Source organism: Vitis riparia, chromosome 1 (assembly GCF_004353265.1).
Source record: "Vitis riparia cultivar Riparia Gloire de Montpellier isolate 1030 chromosome 1, EGFV_Vit.rip_1.0, whole genome shotgun sequence".
In the NCBI taxonomy this organism is placed as follows: Eukaryota; Viridiplantae; Streptophyta; class Magnoliopsida; order Vitales; family Vitaceae; genus Vitis; species Vitis riparia.
Window position 1 is genome coordinate 6422362 of NC_048431.1, and position 21640 is coordinate 6444001.

Consider the following 21640-nt stretch of genomic DNA (forward strand, 5'->3'; position numbering starts at 1 on the left):
AACGCGTAGTAGAGCTATTGATTTGGTTAAAAGTGATTCTTTCTGTTTTCCAGTTTTCTCTAGCGTACATATTCAAATTATTCCATTATTCTCTCTATTGTTCTTTTTCTGGTGGGTTGATAGCTAAAGAGAATGTGCTTTCTTTTAATACCGATAGGTTTGAGACTGAGGCGTGAATATTAAATGTAGAGGAATAGAAAATTTCTGTTCTATGTGGATTTCCATTCGATTGACAAACAATAGTGATGGGGGATGAATATTTTATTATTATTATTATTATTTTAATTTTTGTTTATATTTTATTAGCCGTCGGTACGCAGTCTTTTTACACTCCTGAAAAGCTAGAGCTGCCAAAAAGAAAACTTCCAGAATCGGAACTGATGGGATGCCATTTAATATATTCCACTTTAGCGGGCTGGGTTGATTACCCTTTGCTTTTGTTCTCCGTTGAATAATTTGGATGGCAGAAAAACCCTTGAACCAAGGATTGAGAAAAGAAGAGATGTAGAATGTCCACTGCAGTGCTTATAAGAGGTCATCTTAAAGTATTTTAAAATTTTTGAACAATTATTTATAATAATGAAAAATCATTTACAGTTTTTTTAATAAACAATCCAAACAATTTTATTTGCATTTGCGTTTCATAGTATTTTTATTTGAAGTGTTTTTATTGAAAATATTTATTTTAAAAATATTTTTAGGAAAATCATTTATAAAGTATTTTTAATAAAAGTGTATTTAATAATAAATTTTAGAAGTGTTTTTAATATTTTTAATACTTAAAAATAAAAAATTTTAAATATTAAAAATATTTTTCAGAATAATTGTTAAATATATTTTAAAGTATGTTATTTTAAAATCTGTTTGATATTGATTATAAAAGCGTTTTAACCATTTTAACGTTTAAAATATAAAATAGTTTAAGTATTAAAAATGTTATAAATATTTTTTATAATCATTACTAAACACACACTTAGTACTTCATAAAATCATTATTAAATACGTATTTTTAGAGTGCGTTTGACAGTAATTTTAAAAAGTGTTTTTATCATTTTTTTTTATATTTGAAAATTTTTATTTTTCAAGTATTAAAAAACTTCTTAAAATCACTATAAAATCATTCTTAATCTTTTTAATATTGGAAAAACATATAAAAGAATTTTAATGCTAAGTGATTTTTTAGATTTTGAAAAATATTTTTTAAAATTTATTAAATACCTAATTTCCAGCATATAATTAGGCGTTTGGTATTTGACGGCTCTGGCTCGGAGGCAGTCAATGGCGGTTTAGTATTTCATTTTTATAAAGATTTTTATCGCCGCCCACAGCATCATCCATGATGACAGTATGATCTACTCACTTCCATCTTTTTTTTCCTTCACTTCAGCATCAACTGTGTATTCAGAAGCATTCAGTTCACAGAAGCGACAAATAGTCCAAAGAACTAGAGCCGAGATACTGAAACGGAATCAATGCAGTTCCGAAAGACGCCGCCTTGTAACTGCCAATTCCCACCTCACCAAGTCAAGACTCAAGATCACTGCTGCCAATTCCTCTTTTTCTCTCCCTAGACTCCTCTGCTAAAACTCGAGAATGAATTAAGCAGAAGGGCCAAATTACGGTGTGGTATTGGGGGATCCTCTCCTCGTTCAGTTCCTATAGGTGTTGTGTGGAAATGGGGTCAGTGTTGGAAGGGGTGTTTCCCTACAGAGCGTTGGGGGAGGAGAGTTCTTCTTCATCATCGAATCCAACGGACGCCGTCATTTTTGTTGCGATTTGTTTGGTTTTGGGCATAGCTTGTAGGCAATTACTTCGGGGGACCAGGGTCCCTTACACCGTCGCTTTGCTCATCCTTGGCATTGCTCTTGGATCTTTAGGTTCGTGCTTGATCTTGCTCTTTTTCTTAATTCCTTTCGTCCTGGGTCTGAATACGTGATTCCTTTTTATTTTTTCTATTTTAATTTGATACGCATTAATCATGGTTTTTAATTACTTTTTCTTTGATACAAACTGCTGTCTAGGGAGAGAGTTTGCTGCAGCTTTACATTTTTCACGACTTCTGTCTCGTGACAGTTAATTGAGTTGATTATTTCATGTTTCTTGGTGATCCTAAAAGCATATGCAGCTACAACGCAAGCACAAGACTAGAAGAAAAACTGGTTAAAAAGGGGCAAAAGATTAGAGAATGGGGTTCACCTTCTAGATCATCTGGCTTGGTGGATCTTTCTCCAAAATATTTGATTTGTTCTAATTCATTGATAGATTACTGGTTGGTGGTTTATATATACTATAATTGTCTGTGGCTTATCTAAACTTTTCACCCTATGCTACGAAAACAGTTAAATAGATGAAACCAATGTTTCAATTTTCTTTCCATACGGAGAACTTATTAGATAAAAATAAGTAAGCCAACCAAAGCATAAAAATAGAATACTAACAAAGAGAGAGATGTTTGACTCTTTCCTACTCGAAAAAGTCAGTTGATTGAACAACCTAGCTCAATTGAACAAAGCCTGTTAAACTACTCACAAGTTTTTAAGTATCATGGCCTTGAAAAGTTTGACATCATGTCCTATATTTATGAAGAGTTGGGGGCGGAACAATGTTGCATGGTGTGAAACTATGCCAAATGGCTACTTGGTTGAACAAGCCAATTCAGCTCAACAAAATCTTCTTAACTACTTTGGGTGGGCTTCACAAATCTTTTAAATTCCATGCCCTTTGGATGCTTGATATGGCATGCGTTATAATTTTTGTTTTTGGATAGTTAGGGTGGAGTTACAGTAAATTTCTACATCAGGCCTCTCACATAAAACAGAGTATATTTTGACATAAGATGCCAAAGATTTGTTATGATATTGTCATTGATGATCATGTGGTTGTTTTGGGAACTTTAAAAAGGGTAAGAAAGTTCTAAGAAAAAGGGTGGGGGGGATTCACTCTCCTTTTTCTAAATTTGTTAAATTATCAAACTAGACTAAAATGAGGCCCAATCATATCTGTGGGTTACTTTTAAGGTATATGCATTGAGAGATTTTTAAGAAGATGAAGGAAAACAATGAGACCTACAGAGAGGTATAGGACATATGAGTAGATATTTGGTCAAGTTAAAGGGGGTGATATGCCAGTGGTCTGCCTGTGACAGAAGAGGTCTCATCCACTACATAACAAAGCTTCAGTATTATATGGTGTGCTTCTTTGGACTCAGTGGATCGATTTTGATGATGGGCAAGATGTAAAATACATAAAACAAAATTCCAAAGTTTTTATCAGCCCTAGAACTTCCTGTGCAATAATTTACTTCAGTACTGATGAGATTGGTATTTAAGACAATGAACTTTAATGTGGAAAGTTTGTCTGCATATTTCCACAACGATAATGAAGGTGGTGAAAAGATCAATTGCTTCCCTTTTTGCCAAGAGATGAAGTATGCTTTGAAGACCAGGACGTGTCTGGTTTTGTGATGGATCATGGATTTATACTGGGTGTTCCTTACATCGATTGACATGGATTACATCCATGAACTTCTACAAAGAAACTTGGTGTTTTTCATTTTTGGTCTTCGATTTTCTATGTGTTCCACTACATGTTGTATAGATTCTGTGCCCTCAGGCTGCCTCTTTTGGTGTTCCTTAATTTTTTTCTTGTCTATCAAAGAAACAGATTAAAAATGTGAACTTTTACTAATTGTATCAAGCATGTAACTCAAAAAGGCTGAGTTCATTTGAATTTAAAGGAACCTATAGGGTTTAGCCTATTAAATTATTCTCAAAATATGAGAAAAGGAGAAAACCCATTGGCTATGCTACTAGACTGGCATGTTCTCTTATAAGTGCTAATGGATGGATTTACTTGATTGTAGCCTCTTGGATTTTCAGAAATATGAAAATTTCATTTTCAAGGGTTACTTTGTGATTTAACAACTTGAGTTATTTGGTGCATTGGTTTTCATATGTTTTAGGTGTTTGTTTGAGTCTTCTTAATTTTTATTTTTGTTGAGAGACCTGAGACTGTTTAGTTTATTTTAAGTTTAGAAAATTGTAGTGTGGACACTTCAAAGAGGAGTCAGGTCTGTGTTGGACACCATGTCAGACATGACACTATTGAATTTATTTTAGAATATGACTATTTTGATTTAAAAAATAATAATTTAGTTTACAAGAAGGTAAACATTAATGACATGCTACAGTTGAGAAAACCCTAAAAAGCCCTTAATCCTGATAATATGTAAGTTCTGTATGGAGCTGGAGCATGGAGAATCGGTAGATCTATTTATGCCTATCCTCACACCTAAGAAATTCTTTCTGGAGTGTGAGCTTGTATTTCACACAAACCTATTCATTTGATCAAAGTCTAATAGAGATTCATAATCACCAAAGTGGAGCTATGGCATGGGCTTGCATGTAAGGGTGCTGTTCGAGGATTTGATTGTGAGGCACTATCGATAAATCGACTGTTCCTGAGATCTAGGGAGGCTGAACCAGAGAAAGGTGAGCCTTCCCACCTAAAAATTCCGAATGGGTTTTCTGCGCTTCCTGAGAAAGTAAAGAAGTTGTGTTGGTATTGGATCCAATCAGTTTTTATCACATGTCTTGGAACAAAGAAATAAATAAAATCGAATTAACCTTTTGTTTAGATTGGCCAAGATGGACCGGGCTCCCCTGAGGAGTATTTATGACATGATGGCCATTTCATATAGGGAATTGGGACGTTCTAGGAGAGGCCTAGTATTGTGACAAATCGCTTGTATTGCTTTAATTTGGGTTATGTGATGCGAAAGAAATGTTAGGATTTTTTAGAACAAGACAAAGACTTCAAAGGTTCTTTGGGATATCATTCATTTCATTGCTTCTTTTTGGGCCTCTTGCACCACAAATTTTGAGGGCATTCTCCCTAATTTGGTTCAACTCGATTGGTTAGTGGTGTGTAGCTCCAAGGGTGTGGATTAGTAAGGAGAGGTTGCTTTTTGTATTTACAATATGGTTTATGGTATTCCTTTTGTTTAGCTTATGTTTGTGGTGGAATTCCTCATCCTTCTATTGTACTGCTTAATTCTTGATTCAATATATTACATTGTTGTTTCTCATAATTTTTTTTTTCTCTTCCCCCATGTTATTCAAGTTAATATATAAGCTTTGATAAATTGGTAGAACTTATAGATTTGTATATATGATATAATACTAAATAAAAACATGTATTAATATATTGTCATTCTCATCATGGTAGTGTCCTACTTAAGAATTTTTTTCAGGTCTTCATATATGTCGAGTCATATTTGTTTCCTAATGTCATTTTCTATGCTATATAGGGAAATCTTCTTATGTAGTAGAGGTTTCTTCATTTCTTCATTTCTATTTTTAAGATTTAGTAACTATGCTTGTAGAGGTTCTAGCCCTTCATATTTTCTTCTCTTTTTTTATTTCACTTCCCTTTCGCTCCTTGGTGTTCCTTTTATAATTTTTGTGTACTTTAGTTGCGCCCCTTTTAAGGTGTTTTTTGTTGAAAATTTTTGTCTATCAAAATAAAAAACAAAAGACAAACAAGTGCAAAGGCAATTTAACAAATTGATTAATGAAGACAATTCAACTTTGCTTCTAAATAGATTTTTGTGTCCCAATGTCAACATTGTTACTTGGCTATTTTAGTGGCCGACAAAGTGAGAGGCATCATAGACTTTCCTGTCTTCTCTCAATGGTCGAACTTTGTGCTCATTTTTGATATGCCACTCAATTTTTTTTTTTTTCACTTAAATTTGTTCTTTGGAGTTTGAATGTTGTTCCCTTAATTTCTCTACTTATATTAAAATTTAGTGCTTATTAGTGATTAATTCCAATATAATTGATTTTAATTCTTAATGTTGCCCTACTTGCAGAACATGGTACAAGTAATAAATTGGGAAAGATTGGTGATGGCATACGCCTTTGTAAGTGCAGTCTGTAATTTTGCACAGTAGTCCTGCAACAACTAACAGTCTTGAGTATAATTATGAAGATAGTTTCTGATGAAAAGTTATTTAACTTTACTTTTCAATTATCAGTTATTGAGTGAGGTTTGATGTTCATGTACAGGGGCAAATATTGATCCTAATCTTCTATTGGCTGTTTTTCTGCCTGCGCTTCTTTTTGAGAGTTCATTCTCAATGGAGGTGCACCAAATAAAGGTGTCTTTTCTCTACTTCCATGTACAACTTTAGTGCTTGAAAATCCTAGTCAGCTTAGACCTCACACACTTCGTCATGTATATTGATTGCAAATGATAAATCACTGTTCTAACTAATGTCAATTAGAAAAGTTCGTTTCAAATCTCTATTTTTTTTTTTTGTAGGAATTATTATTTTTTTTTTTACAAAATTTTCAATATCGGTGTCTTTTTTTTTCTTAATCTTTCATCAGAAACAAACATCTTCATTCATCAATCAATTGATAAATATGAGAAAGATGAGCAAATGAGCAATCCTTCAAAGATGTACAAAGGTTGGTTAAAAAGTAACCTACTAACCGGATCCATAAAAACTAGCCCAACCTCATGAGAACAAAACCAACAAACATAAAGGAGAGAAACATCAAACACACAAGGGGGAAGGAAATCTCCAACAAAGGAAGCCAAATGCTTTGCTACTTGTTTGGTTAATTAATTTGTGACTTGGTTAGTTGAATGAGGAATCCAAGAGAAGAAGCAACCTAATTCATTAGCAATATCTATGATTTTGCACATCCAATTGTCAAACTTTCACAAACCTCTTTTTCTTTTAGTCACCTAAGATATTATAGCAGTAGAATCTGTTTCTACAGTTAGATTAGATAGGCATAAAGCTTTGAACTGCAACAAACTCTCTAATAAGGCCAATATCTTGATTTTGATAGCTAATCCCTCTTTTGCATGCTAAGATTAAGCTCTTAATACTATTCTAGAGTGATCTTTAATCACTCCTTGAATATCTATCTGGCCATGGTTACCCAAAGAACATATGTCAAAGTTTTAACTTTTCCGAACCTACTGAAGAGGGTAACCAATCAATCATAACTTTCTTCTTTGACCTAATTGGGTAGCAAACACTCTTCCAATCTAGCATTAAAAGATACAAAGTAATATCTATAAAAGGCTTGGCGATTGAGGCCTATAGAGAGAAAAGTAAGTTGATTCTAACTTGGGGTGGAGGGTTGCTAATATAGGGGTCCTAGTTAGGGTTTTGGGTTGTAGAGTGTAGAGTGGGTACCCTTCACACAAACTATTTGAGTCTTCCACTAGGAGATCCTCTTAAGATATTCTCAATTTTGGGATGTAGTGGAGGAAAAATTTTAGAAACGACTTGCTATGTAGAAGAATCAGTAACTATCTAAAGGTGGAATATTAACTTTGATAAAAAATAAAATAAAAAAAACACCCATCTAGCTTATTGATTTACTAAATGTCATTATTTGTCATACCAATAAAGATAAGTCAAGGCTGAAAAAGATTGAAAAAGATATCTTTTGGAGTGGAGGAGCAGTTGAGAGAAAGCCACATCTGGTGTATTGGCCAACAATTTGCATGGAAAAGATGCATGTGGGCTTGAGCATTAGAAGTTTGTACCTTCTAAACAAGGTTCTTCTAGGTAAATAATTATAGAGATTTGTAATTGAGAATGAATCCCTTTGGAAGCAGGTGATTATGGGGAGGAAGAGGGGGGATGGCGCTTAAGAGGAGTGAGAGTATGGGGTGGGTTGTGAAAGGAAATCAGATGTGGATGGAAGGTGTATAATAGTAAGATAAATAGTCGAAGAGTGAAATTTTGGAAAGATAGGTGGTGCAGTGATAAACTATTGGGAAAAGCTTTTCTTGCATTGTTCTCAATAGATATTGCTAAAGATGCATCAATGGTCGAGGTGTAGGCGCATAATGGAGAAGGAGGTTATTGAAACCCTAATGTCAATAGATAGATTCATGATTGGGAGTTGGGAGAAAGGGAATTTTTTTTTTTTGAGATTTCAAACCTAGATAATTAATAGGGATATGGATAACATATTTTGGTGGATTTTGAGGAGTGACAAATTTATAGTTAAATCCCTATATTCCTTCTTTTCAAATTGAAGAATGGAGACATTCTCCTTATGCATTATTTGGAATCCATGTTTTTCTGCGAGGGTTGGTGTTTTTGTTGGGGAAATTACATGGGGAAGAATATTAATGCTAAATCAACTCAAAAGGAGGGGTTGGAGGATGTCAAATAGATGCTACCTATTATAAAGAAGAAGAAATGGCTAATCACATCCTCTTTCATTGTTCTAAAGCAATCATGTTATGAGTCTTATGACAATTAGTTTATGCTCTTTTGGAGTCTAGTGGGTGATGCTCTCCTTAGTCTGAGAGATTCTTCTTAGCTAGCATGAATCTTTTGTTAGGAAGATGAGAAAGAAAGCTTGGAGAGCAATTCCTTTATTCTTATTTTGGACCATATGAAAGAAGAGAAATAGGAGATCATTTGCAAATACTGAAAAAGTGGATCAAACATTCAAACAATCATTTCTGTACAATTTTTTGGAGTGGGTTAGAGTGGAAGGCAGGGATGTTGTTTTTTGTGAAGCTCTTAGTTGTGTTTGGCCTTTTGGAGTCATATATACACCATGTATGCTTTTGTGTGCCCCTTTGTTAGACGTCGTCAATATAATTGATCTTTGCCTATCAAAAAAAAAAAAAAATCTCCTGGAGTGTTGCTTTCTGCAATTCTCTAGGTGATGTTTTACATGTTATCAGATTTTGAATGAAAAAGTTGATCTTCTTTTCAATGCAGAGATGTATGGTACAAATGCTTATACTGGCTGGGCCAGGTGTTCTGGTTTCGACCTTCTGTCTTGGATCTGCTTTAAAGGTATTCTCAATTTTGTCGTTTAACTATAGCATTTGTGTTCATGATAATATCTGCAATAACATTCTGCAGTTCACTTTCCCTTATGACTGGAGCTGGAAAACTTCATTGTTGCTCGGGGGACTTCTTAGTGCCACGGATCCTGTGGCTGTTGTGGCTCTACTGAAAGAGCTTGGTGCAGGCAAAAAACTGAGCACAATAATTGAAGGGGAATCCTTGATGAATGATGGGTATCAAGATTCTATGTTCTGTTTTTCTTTTCTCGCAAACTGTCTATATAATTTGCTATTCTGAGTGGGTCACATGAAATATATAGATTTTGGATATAATGATTATTTGTCTTTATCACATTGTTTGATATTTTGGTTTTCTTTAAAGATGCATAATTTTTTGTTTCCAGGACAGCTATTGTGGTCTATCAGCTATTCTATCAAATGGTCCTTGGCAAGAGCTTTAACTTTGGTGCTGTAGTTAAATTTCTAACACAAGTGTCACTTGGAGCGTACGTAACACTTATTTTTGGGAAGCAATGGTGAGGGATTTGATTCTGGTTATAAGACCCTTTTTCCTTGGTCCAGTGTAGGCATTGGTCTTGCTTTTGGGCTAGCATCTGTCTTGTGGCTCGGGTTTATCTTTAATGATACAGTGATAGAGATTACATTGACTCTTGCTGTGAGCTACACTGCTTACTTCACTGTATGTTCCTTTCTGAACTTGGGAGCTTATTTTTGTGACTTTTTTATTCATCATTTCTGATTGTTTTAGTTCACATGTTATTACAATATATATATATCCCCATTGGGACTTGAACCTAGAACCTCCCACAAACCCACCTCATTTCTTTATTACTTGGGCCATGCCTTAAGGGCTTATATGCAACCAGTCAAGTAAGCTTAGTTAAAACTTTAAATGACAGAGAAAGTGGGTTGGAATTCTGGAGTGCTGGATCTAGATGGTTTGACTGAAGTTCACTGTATTCATTTTTTGCTCTGCTTGGTTTATAAGTTGCCTTTCCTTCCATCTATGTTTTTGTTACTTGGTCTTAAGACACGGTTAGGTTGCATTACCATTAAGAATGCCAATTTATCAATCTTTAGATGATCTCTTGAATCAGTTGCTATCTTGGTTCCAATGTATATACATTTGGAATTGGGTGTCAGCTAGCAACTAAAGATTGCTGAACAGTTCTTTTCTGGTTCTTCTAAGGAATCATGCTAGTTCTATTGTTTATGTAAATGTAACCTAACTATTTACCATGATAATTGCTTTACTTGTTGGATGAATGTGTATTTAACAAAATGTGCAGGTTGTTTTTTATTTTTAAATTTCTGGTGTTGCTCCTTAGAACTTATATATCATCCTAATCGAGCACATGCTTCTCAATGTCATCATCAGCATTGTTAAAAATATATGAATTCATTAGTCTGTGAGATTTCAGGTCCTTTCCTTCTATTTCTATCCATGTTTGTTTTGATTGTTCATTTCCCTTCCTAGCATTATATAATACGTTAGGAAAAAATTAGATTTGATCTTTTTATTTGAAACATAACGTATTCGTAATAGCATTCATTTTTTCAGTACAATTTGTTCTCAATCAAGATAAAAGCGAACTGGGAACAGCTAACCAGGATAGCACTGATCATGTGACTCTTTTGAGTGGTTCATTTTTATTTTCAATGCATGGATAATCTAAGAGGTATTTCTCATATGCTAGGCTCAAGAAGGGGCTGATGTTTCTGGTGTTTTGGCAGTAATGACTTTGGGGATGTAAGTTGAATTGGGTCTCAATGTTTTTGTGCAATATTCCAGAAGATTTTCTTCTGATATTATGATATTGGGTAGGTTTTATGCTGCAGTTGCTAAGACAGCTTTTAAGGGTGATGGTCAACAAAGCTTGCATCATTTTTGGTATATCTCACACCACCTTAATTTAAATTGAAGTAGCTGGTCTGATTAATGATTTCAATGGTCCAAGTGATGGACTTCTGCATGATACATTTGATTCGTTTGTTTGAACAACATTTAAAAAGATAAAGATATATTTGATTTGTTTTTTAATAAGTTCAAAAAAGAAAAAAGAAAAAAGAAATTGAAGCCATAATTGATTGCTAGCAGAGGACAATAAATTGATTCTATATGGCATCATTGCTCTTATATATTTATTTATTTGTCTTGAATATATGAACTGTTCATGGTTTATGAGATGACCTGAATTTGATTATCATGTAAATTACATGGACAAGAGTGAATCTTGGATTGTCCTTGAGGCTTCTGAAGTACCATATTCTTAATGGAATAAAGATTTCAATAACAAAACAGGAAAGAAGAAAGGAAGAGGCTCTTCTTCATTCACCTCTCCCACCATGTCGTCTTCTTTCAAATTGCTCCAATGACTCTGTATTTGATACCCTGGTTGCATTAGGTTTATCCAGGAATAGCTCAGTCAAGACTGGCCTTAGTTATTGGCTCCTAATTGAAAATCTTCTAGCTCTGCTTATATTCATTTTATTGCAAACAATGGATGCATCTTTAGTTAATGGATGCATAAGTGATACATGAATGCTAAAATATGCTTATTTTCATTTTATTACCTTCTTTTTATGAATTTTGCTATGGATCTTATTTCAGGGAGATGGTTGCTTATATTGCTAATACATTAATTTTCATCTTGAGGTAAGAGTTTAATTAGCATTCCTTTTAACCCTTTTCAGCATGGTGTACTTGAAATAAGCAAGCATGTACTTCTTTTAGTATTTTTTCTATAAATTTTACAATTTTTGTTTATCATTAACGAAAATGAAGTTTCAGAATAATTCGTTCACTCTAAATTAGAGGGATTACAAGGTAATATATAAACAAGCTGTACAAGAAACAAAATAGGAAACTAAATCAGGTCTGATCCTAGACATGTACAGTTCCTAGAATTACTCCAAGATCTAAGATTAGCTTAAAATGCAGAACACAATCAGATAAGAGAAAATAACGGAGAAATATAATTGGATCTGCAAAGTCAACCACATATTTTAACATTCCCCCTCAAGATGAGACATAGATATAATGCATTCCTAGCTTGCCAGCAACATAATTAAACATGATACTTGGGATTCCTTTTGTAAAAATATCTCCTAACTATTGTTTGGTAGTCACAAAAGGTGTAGAAATCATTCCACTTTCAATTTTCTCCTTTATGAAATGCCTATACACCTCAACATGTTCAGTTCAATCATGTTGAACTAGATTTTGTGCAATGCTGATGATTGCTTTATCATCACAATAAATCTTCACTGAGTCTTTAGGCTCCATATTCAATTCTTTAAGTAGGATCTTAATCCACATTACTTCACACTTCAATGCTTGATCTATCTAAAATAGACTGTTTTTTCACTCCTCCATGTCATAAGATTTTCTCCCATAAAAGTGCCATAACTTGATGTTGATCTTCGATCTTTGTTGGAACTTAACTAATCTACATTTGTGTATGCTTCAACAAGAAGACAATCATTTTTAGGGACTTTGTGAATATCTCAAACCATGCTCTAGGTGATTGCTTGAGCCCATACAAGGACTTCTTTAACTTACACGCCTTCTTATTGTTGGATAAGTCCTCAAACCTTGGTGGAAGGTCCATGTGTACTTCTTCCAAATTCCCATGCAAAAATGATTTTTTCACATTAAATTGTTGAAGATATTAGTCTAGATTAACAATTAGAGATAAAAGGATTCTAATGGAATTTGTTTTTGGCACATGACTGAATGTCTCTTGATAATCAATTCAAAGAGTTTGCATATACCCCTTTGCTACCAATTTAGTTCTATGTCTCTCTATTGAACCATGCCTATCAAAAAAAATAAAATGTCTCTCTATTGAACCATAGCTCTATGTCTCTCTATAATTTTCTCTCCTTTTTTTCTTGTCTCTTGTTTTTTTCTCTTCAGCTTTTAGGCATATAGAGTCAGACCTTAAGGCTGACTTGAGCTGTTGCTGCTGGGTCGGTCAGATTTGAGAAGAATCAGGTCATTTATGACTGGATATATAATGGAAGAGGGTTGACATAAGGAATAGGATAGGTCTTCAACTCCAGTTTTCTCCCCTTGAAGATTTGTCTTAGGATAGTATGAGATATCTTCAAAAAATTTAACATCCATAATCACAAAAATTTTCTTTGTTGGAGGATGGAAACATTTGCACTGTTTTTGTGTATAGGAGAGTAGCCTAAGAATATACATCTAAGAGCTTTATGATTAAGTTTAGACCTTTCTTGACTTTGAATATGGACAAATGCAACACATCCAAATATTTTAAGAGGAAGAGAATCAAAGAGATTTACATTAGGAAAATGACACTATAAGAACATCAACTGGAATTTCATCTCAATGGCTTTGGATGACATATGATTAATAAGATAGGCGGCAATTAACATAACATCAATGAACTAGATTTTGGGGATATTTTTTGTAAACATTAAAGCTGTAACTAACTCAAGTAAATGCCTATTTTTCCTCCCATCTGCTCCATTTTGCTGAGGTGTATCATTGCAAGATGAGTGATGTATGATCCCATTTTCAAGTAGATATCAATCTAGAATGGTATTGAAAATACTCTTGCCCATTATTAGTCCTTAACACTTTGATTTTGGTATGGAATTAGGTTTGGATCATCTTATGAAATGTTTTAGAGGAAGGTACAGCTTCTGATTTTTTCCTTAGAAGTTAGATCCATGTTATTCTAGTGTAATCATCAATAAAACTAACGGGACATTTATAACTTGAATAAGAAGTAACCTGAGATGGTCCCTATACGTCACTATGAATCACAGAGAAATGAATTTCAAATTTTCTATTGCTTAAAGGAAAATGAACATGATGACTCATAGACAACTTGTAAACTTGACATTGAAATTTGGAAAGTTCAAAATCAACAAATAATTCAAGAACTAGTAATTTAAGAGACAAAGTTTGGTTGACCAAATATATAATGTTGCAGCCAAATCTCCTTTTCTTCATTATCAACAATCTTTGAAAGATGAGCCTGTGTAGTTTTCTTCGCTTCGAGAGTTAGATTGTTGGGAATACCAGATTGCTTTGTTTCCTAGCCCTGGATCTAGTAGGGTGCATGATATCTACCCTAGGTTTCTCTAAATCCAAAAAAATGGAAGATATGACATCAAAAAACCATTATAGTAATTAGAAATAGAGAATAAAAGCAATATACCTTTGATCTGGATGTTCTCAGAACGTTTCCAAGCTGATAGAGTAGTCGAAGAAGAATCTAAAACTGTAAAAAGCACTGTGTGCTTTGTCTACCCGGTGTTCTTCCACTCGATCTCTTCTCACATAAAACTAGACATGAGGAAAGTGTGAGCTTTTCTCTCTATAGGGTGGCTAGGGCTTCTCTCTAGAGGATCTCTTTGGAAGAAGATAGACAAAAGTCTAGAACCTTAACCCCTAAGGGGGTATTTATAAGGCTTCCAATGGGCTTAGGGCACCTAATCCAACCCACTTGGGTCTTAATTAATTAATTAGCCTTATTTGACTCAATTAATTAATTAGCTCGGTCTATAAAGACAATTCATGAGATCTAGTGCAACCTTGCGCTTTTATCAAAATATCCTTATGCACACTTATGAACCTGAAATCCCTTAAAACAAGTGTGCCACCATGAATTGTGAGCTCGAGCAAGGACTACTAGTATCGGGACTCATAGAAAATACTAGCTCCCTTTAAAGAGAATCAACTACACTCCAGTATCCTATGTAATTACAACAAGGTGAAGCTTAGGTCTATGCCCTATTATCCATTGCATGCTGTCAAGGTAGTGTTATCACCTATCAAGATTACCTCTTCAATCCTTGAGTTACAAATCTACCTATTATGTGATCAATTGACATACTCTAGCCCCAAAGAGCATATGTCAAATTTTTGCTAAAGGAAATGTTATGGCCATTATGGAGAAAAATTGTATTTCTCATTCATATTTTAAAAGTATACAACCCTAGGAAAAGAAAGAATAAGGAAAGAATTAGAAAGTACTCTATTAAATATCCTTACAAATCAGATTATATACAGAAATATACACACAAAGCTATACACACACTCAATTATATGTTACAACTGTAATATACAGTTGTAGAGGATATATAGCTGTGCATATAGTTGTAATAATCTTTAACATGAGGATATACAACTGTGTGTACAATTATAATAATTTTCAACACTCCTCTTCAAGTTGGTCAATAAATATTATTCATTCTAACTTGATCATGATTTCTTGAAATTAGGCATTATTTAATCCTTTTGTTATGACATCAGCTAATTGACCTCCAAGGGACCCATATGGTGTACAAATTAAGTCACTATCCAACTTCTCCTTAATAAAATGTCTGTCTACTTCCACATGCTTGGTTTTGTCATGTTGTACCAAGTTATATGCAATGTTAATGACTGACTTATTGTCGCAATAAAGTCTCATTGGTGTTTCCCACTTAATCTTAAAGTCCTTCAAGATAATCTTGAGCCAAATCAACTCACAGCTTCCTTGAGTCATTGCACGAAACTCTACTTTAATACTAGATCTTGCAACAACATTCTATTTCTTACTCCTCCAAGTTACTAAGTTCCCTCCAAGAAAAGTGTAATAAGTTGTAGTAAACCTTCGATCAACAACTAATCTTGCATAATTTGTATCAGTATAGGCCTCTAATGATAGCTCAATGCTTTTCATAAACAAAATTCCTTTTCTTGGAGTTGCTCTTAGCTAGTGGAGGATTGTGTATCTAGTCTGTGGAAGAACTTCTTTCAAGTTATGCATAAATTGACTCACTAGACTGATTTCATAGGCTATGTCTGGTTGTGTATTGAGAGGTAGATCAGCCTACCGACCAATTTTTGGTACATACCCTTGTCTACAGCTGCATCCTCACTTGCTTCTCCAAGCTTATGATTCGGATCAATTGGTGTATCAGTCGGTGTACATCCTATTTTTCCTATCTCCTGCAATAAGTTAAGAACATACTTCTGTTGGGAGACAAAAATTCTCCTTTTTGAGTGAGCCACTTCAATTCCTAATAAATACTTTAGTTTTCTAAGCTCCTTTATTTCAAACACTTTTGCTAAACCTCTTCAATGCTTCTTTTTCTGTAAGATCATTTCCAATCATTATTATATCATCCACATAAACCAATAAGGCAGTTACTCCCCCTGAGGTCGAGTGTTTAACATGTAAGGTGTGGTCGCCGTGGTTTTGTTTATAGCCAACAATTATCATGACTTTAGCAAATCTTCCAAACCAAGTCCATGGAGATTGTTTTAGCCCATACAATGCTTTCTTCAATTTACATACATTTTTTTCCTTTCAAGTGCATGTTAAAACCAAGTGGCAGATCCATATAAATTTCTTCTTTGAGCTTTCCATGTAAGAATGCATTTTTCACATCAAACTATTGTAATTCCTAGTCAAATTGGGCAGCCAAAGAGAGTAAAACTCTCACAATGTTCATCTTAGCTACTGGTGCAAAAGTCTCTTGGTAATCTACTCCATACGTCTGAGTATAGCCTTTGGTAATGAGTCTGACCTTTTATCTCTCAAGAGAACCATCCACCTTGTACTCTATTGTGAACACCCACTTGCACTCTGCTGCAACTTACTAGACACAAAATACAACTTACTAAACATAATAAATAAAGTTTGGTCTTTGTTCTTCCATTGCACATGACTGCCACTTTGGTAGTGCATTGTACTCCAGGGCAAAAAGAACTTGCCCATGAGTTTGTATCTAATTCTCTATAACAGTCTGAAAAATCTTAAATATTAAAAGTAGGATGAGCTTGAATATTTGTAATTCAATTTTGGTTCTAAAGCATTTGAACTGGCGAATCTGACTCCTTGCACCTTGCCTTCTAAAGCACAGATGAGTGATGAGACTGGATATGCAGCATCCCATTTTAGACCTGTTATCTTTAGTAAAAGACAATTGATTAGATACACTGCTAGTCAAGGACCACTCTGCTACTTCAGACAAGGTTGATTTTGAGCAAAGTTTTATGATTAGGCCTAGCTTTAGCAGAACCTTTGATGGGTTTCCTCCTGCTGATAGTAAATTGAACTTTGCTGCAGTCATGTATGGATCAGCCATCAGAATCAATGCAATCCATCTCATAAAGCAACTGCAACCTTCTGGAAGGAAAAATCTTCAGACTTCCAAGCAAAACAATACGTATATTTCACTTGGAAAAATCCCCCTGATTGACTGCGCATAAGATCTCCTTTCACCACACAACTAGCTAGATTGATTATTACTAACTATTATTGTACAATCATTTCTTAATTCTCAGAGGGTTTTTCTTTCTTTCTTTCTTTCTTTTTTTTTTTTTAAAAAAAAAAAAAATCCATGGGGCCTTGCAATGCAGGCAAAAATTAGAGATGGGTACTCCTATTTTCAACTGACCATAATGGTACAGTTCCACAGCCATATGAGTCATGCTTATAGAATTCCATGAATACGCTATGTGCTAACTCCAGAAACACTGATGAAAGTAACTGAATTGTGAATGGCTGAACTGCTGTATATTTTGTTCCCAAAATCCTTGTCAAGATTCCAGTTAAAAAGACTACAGATAATAAACACTGTCTAGCTGAAAATGCCAAGGACTTGATAAACATCCTAAGCAAGCTCCAAGATTGTGAAAGCAATGTCCCATTTGCTTTCTTGAACTATGCAATTTGGTGAGGCTCATGGTAGGGCTCTTGGAACTTGATCTTGTTCATCATTTTTTGAGAAACAATTTTTTCACTAGGTCTGCTATCAGTAACAACTATGTACACTTTTCAGGGGGTTTGTAATGAGTTTTGAAGATATTGGAGTAAAACCAATCTTCATTATAATAAATTTCAAGAGTGGCAAGTGCCTTATGGGTCACCAAAATCTTTCCTTCTTTGACTTCAATCTCCTCTCATTTGAAATCATCTCCTCTCTCCAAATCTTTATTGTCCTCTTCATCATCAAAGGCCACATATGTGTCTAGTTGACTTTCTGGACACTCATTTTGACAATGACTCATTTTTCCACACTTGAAGTAATAGGGTCATTTGTATGGCTAGGTTGATTTCCAACACTATTTTGTAAGGACTAATTTTGCATAATTTTTGCTCACATTTCAAATCCACTACTGCCTCCACCATATGAAGATTCCCCTTTGGAAGATAGACCCTGAACATCCACTAATCTCCAAGTTAGCCTCCAGTTTCAAGGCTAGATGGTAGGCATCATTCACCCTCTATATCCTGTTCATTTCCACTTATTGAAGAATTGGTGCTTTCAATTACCATATCTTGTAGCAAGTTTTTCTTCAGTTTCTTGGATACCATTGTGTCATGACTTTATAAACATTATGGTCCAACCGAACACACTTTTAAATTCCTGGTGGAGGTTGGGAAATTTGGAAAAAAAATAGTTTGAGCAAAATCCAATGGAAGAAATTTCTTCTTAAGCCTAGACTTCACTTTTGCCCAAGAGGATATCTTAGGCCTTCTTTAGAGAACCTTATCTCTTGGACCTTGTTGAACCATGCCAAAGCATATCATTGAAGCCTTGTTTTTACCAGCTTCACTTTTTGATTTTTCAAGAGTTTTCTTATTATAGAAAAACTTCTTAATGAAACTAGGTGAACTCAAGAGGCTCTTTGGGGTGAGGATGACCACAGAACTCCAGTAAATCAGTCTTGATATACCATGATTAATTCCCCAACTGAATTTCCTCATGCTGGTTGAATGGGTTCCTATTGAATTCTTTACTACTATACCCACTGCTTGGGCATCATGCCTATTATGAGCTTATTGGAGTCTAAGTCACATGATAAGTTACTAGACTTGTGTTCCAAGTGCTTCAAGTTCATCTTCTCTTTTGTTTGTCAAATCTCTCATCATATGATTACAATGTCTTCCACTATTTCTTCTTGTCAACATGAAAAGAAGCAAGGCCAAGAGTTTGGCACTAGCTCTCATACCAACTAATATTGGGAAGGTGATGGTATGAGGAAGAAATTACACAAGGACACACAACTAAGAACAAAGAAGAAGAAAATGGAGCCTATACTGCCATAATCATAACATAATTGAAAACAACAAAGTTCAAAGTTTCCAGGTTACAACTTCTCTACACCATACTTTTCTTTTTCCTACACCTAATATTAGGTATATTTCAACTTCCAACTACACCACAAAATACCAGGTAGGTGATGTAAATTCCAACATGTGTTTTACTAGACAAAACACAACTTTCTAAACATATAAATCATGTCAATTCAGTTCTCTTCTATACAAACAATCTTCAATATATCTCTTTCTAACTAGGCCATCTGGTTTCCATATGGTGATGACATAATTGCCACTTTGTCACTGCATCAAAAGGTCCCAACAATGGAGTAAAGAAACCCTTCTAAATTCATTCAGTAGAGGAATAGTCCCACTAAAGCCATGGACAAGAGTATCCATTAACTTAGTAGCAGAAAGTTCATTGTTGGCATAGATTCTCCTTTCTTTTATATATAATGATTAATATGGAATTTTTAAAAATTTAATGCCTGCCAATTATATTATTTTGCAAAACTAAATACAAAGGACATAATATTTAATATTTCAGCAAAAAGCGTTTTTATTTTTATTGTTTAACTGGAGATAACCCTTTAGCAGTAACTTGCAGTATTGCATTTTTAATATTGTGATACATGTATTGAATTTCTTTGTTTTGCTCTTCTGCTTTCACAGTGGAGTTGTTATAGCAGAAGGTGTTCTGGGAAGCAATGATATTTTCAAAAACCATGGTAGTCCTCCTTGACTTCAAATATGCTGTTGTTGATCCCTGTTGGTGTGTGTGGGTGTGTTGTGTGGATAAGATGCTTTTTCTTCTATGCACCATTACTTTTGTAATGAAAACCACAAAATGAGATTAGTTGGGGTTTCAAATAAATGAAAATAATGCTTACATGAGGATAGGGTGCATAGGGTGTCAAAGTTTTATTTAACATGGAACAAATTACAGTATTGGCTGAGGTCAAAATGAGGCTGTAGAGTGACAATGGGGCCCTTTAGTGAGTAAAATGAAAATTCTGTGTTTCTTTGGCTGTCAGAATCCAACTTAGCTGTAGCATATGTTGGTTAATTGTTTCTCCTGACTAATGTATTTATGTTAAAAAAGTTCCGTGACATTTTCTCCAGAATTTCTTGATAGAGCTTTTCATTTTTTGATTGGATGTGATGTATTGAATGATTTTGTGAAGTTGTTAAACAGAGAATTAATAAGTTCTTGTTGACTTGGAAGAGGTTGCAAGGAGAATCCAATACACTTTGAATGCTGCATATCTGTGTAAATATGATGCTTGTTTATGGGACTGAAATCCTTCCTCACATATGGCCCCATAGCCACATGTGGGAGACAAATCAACTGCAACAGTGGATAGGCCCCATGGCCGCACATGATGGTATGGCAAATCAGTAGCAGCAGTTGATAAATAGATAGTATGTTCCACGTACCTGCTTGTGGGGAGACAAATCAATAGCAGCAGTAGATAGGCCCCAGACCCTGAGGTGATGGGGAGATCATATCATTGTAGTAATAGATAAATAGATAGGTAGGTGATGGTGAGACAAATCAATCGTGGTAGTAGATAAATAGATGAGGCCTATAGTTGTAGGAGAGACTCTAACTTGAGACTTGTAGTCCTGATACCATGTTAAGCTAACAACTTTCCTAGAAGTTTAAGCTGTTAGGTTATGAAACCACAGTACACATCATACTAATTGTTCCAAAAATGACAAGTACAGAATTTTATTGACCCCTTGGAAAACTCAGTCAATAAATTCCTTTCCTCTCCATTAATATTATGTGGAACCATATCAAAATATTAAAAGTTTGGATAATTATTGAATTGGATATTTTACTTGAATGGTTATATTCCCACAGCTGTTCAGTCTTTAAATAGTCAAATCTTGGATTTTTGATCTCTTCTCTAAATGATGGACATTTTTGGGGTTTCAATTTTGAATGCAATGGCAAAGAGAGTCTTTTTATTTTTTATTTTTCCTTTTTTAATTTTCTTATTTTTTAAAAAAATTCTTTTTCAAATGAGAGAATGCAAACAAACAGAGTTGGCCAATGCCTCCTTAAAAAGGCTGAAAAAATATTTATAGTTAAATTTTATTGAGTAATCCAAGGGTTTGGACTTTTTGTCGCAATGCTGTGTATTTTAGATATTCCTATTTAAGTTATATTTAGGATTTGAAAATATTTATTTCTAATGATTTCTTGTTGTGAGAAGGTTTTATTTATTTATTGTTATTTATAGGCAAAGTTTCTTTCTTCTTAATTTCTATTTTCAAAAATTTTGATCTTATGTTTTAATTTCATTGTTTAGAAGGTTCAAAAGTTCTAGAGAAAAGAAATAAGGTCTTAGGAGGCTACGAGTATGTTAGTTTTTTTCTTTTTAATGACTTTATTGAGTTTTTAAAGTTTTTATTTATTTTTATAGCCTATTAATGAAGCTAATTGATATAAAAGGAAAACAACATGAATGATGAGACCTTTTGCAAATTTTATTAGTGAAATTTCAATTATATTCTCTTTTATGTATGACACCTAGAAAGTCTTAGTGAAACTTAAGGTTTATTTCTCTTTCTTCTATTTAATTGTGAGATTCCATTATTGCTGCTTCTAGGTGATATAAATTAGAAGACATTGGTGAGATTATAAGGTTTTTCTTTCTTCTCTTTCTTCTTCTTGGATGTACTTTCTTGTGTCATAA

General features: G+C 34.2%; 1 protein-coding gene across 2 annotated transcripts in view; it reads left to right on the forward strand.

Annotated features, from left to right (window-relative positions):
• The first annotated feature begins 1295 nt into the window (after positions 1-1295).
• Positions 1296-21640, forward strand: part of LOC117916165 (sodium/hydrogen exchanger 8) — a 70937-nt gene continuing 50592 nt past the window's right edge. Inside the window, exons 1-11 of one of the 2 annotated variants that reach the window (XM_034832063.1) lie at positions 1296-1877; positions 5873-5923; positions 6069-6160; positions 8771-8848; positions 8918-9075; positions 9246-9347; positions 9424-9541; positions 10560-10612; positions 10688-10753; positions 11474-11518; positions 19608-19663. In XM_034832063.1, coding sequence (XP_034687954.1) covers positions 1676-1877; positions 5873-5923; positions 6069-6160; positions 8771-8848; positions 8918-9075; positions 9246-9347; positions 9424-9541; positions 10560-10612; positions 10688-10753; positions 11474-11518; positions 19608-19663 — 1021 coding nt within the window. In that variant the 5' untranslated portion in view covers positions 1296-1675. Of the gene's footprint in view, positions 1878-5872; positions 5924-6068; positions 6161-8770; positions 8849-8917; positions 9076-9245; positions 9348-9423; positions 9542-10559; positions 10613-10687; positions 10754-11473; positions 11519-19607; positions 19664-21640 lie in introns of those variants that run through there. The other variant, XM_034832070.1, reaches the window with a different exon arrangement.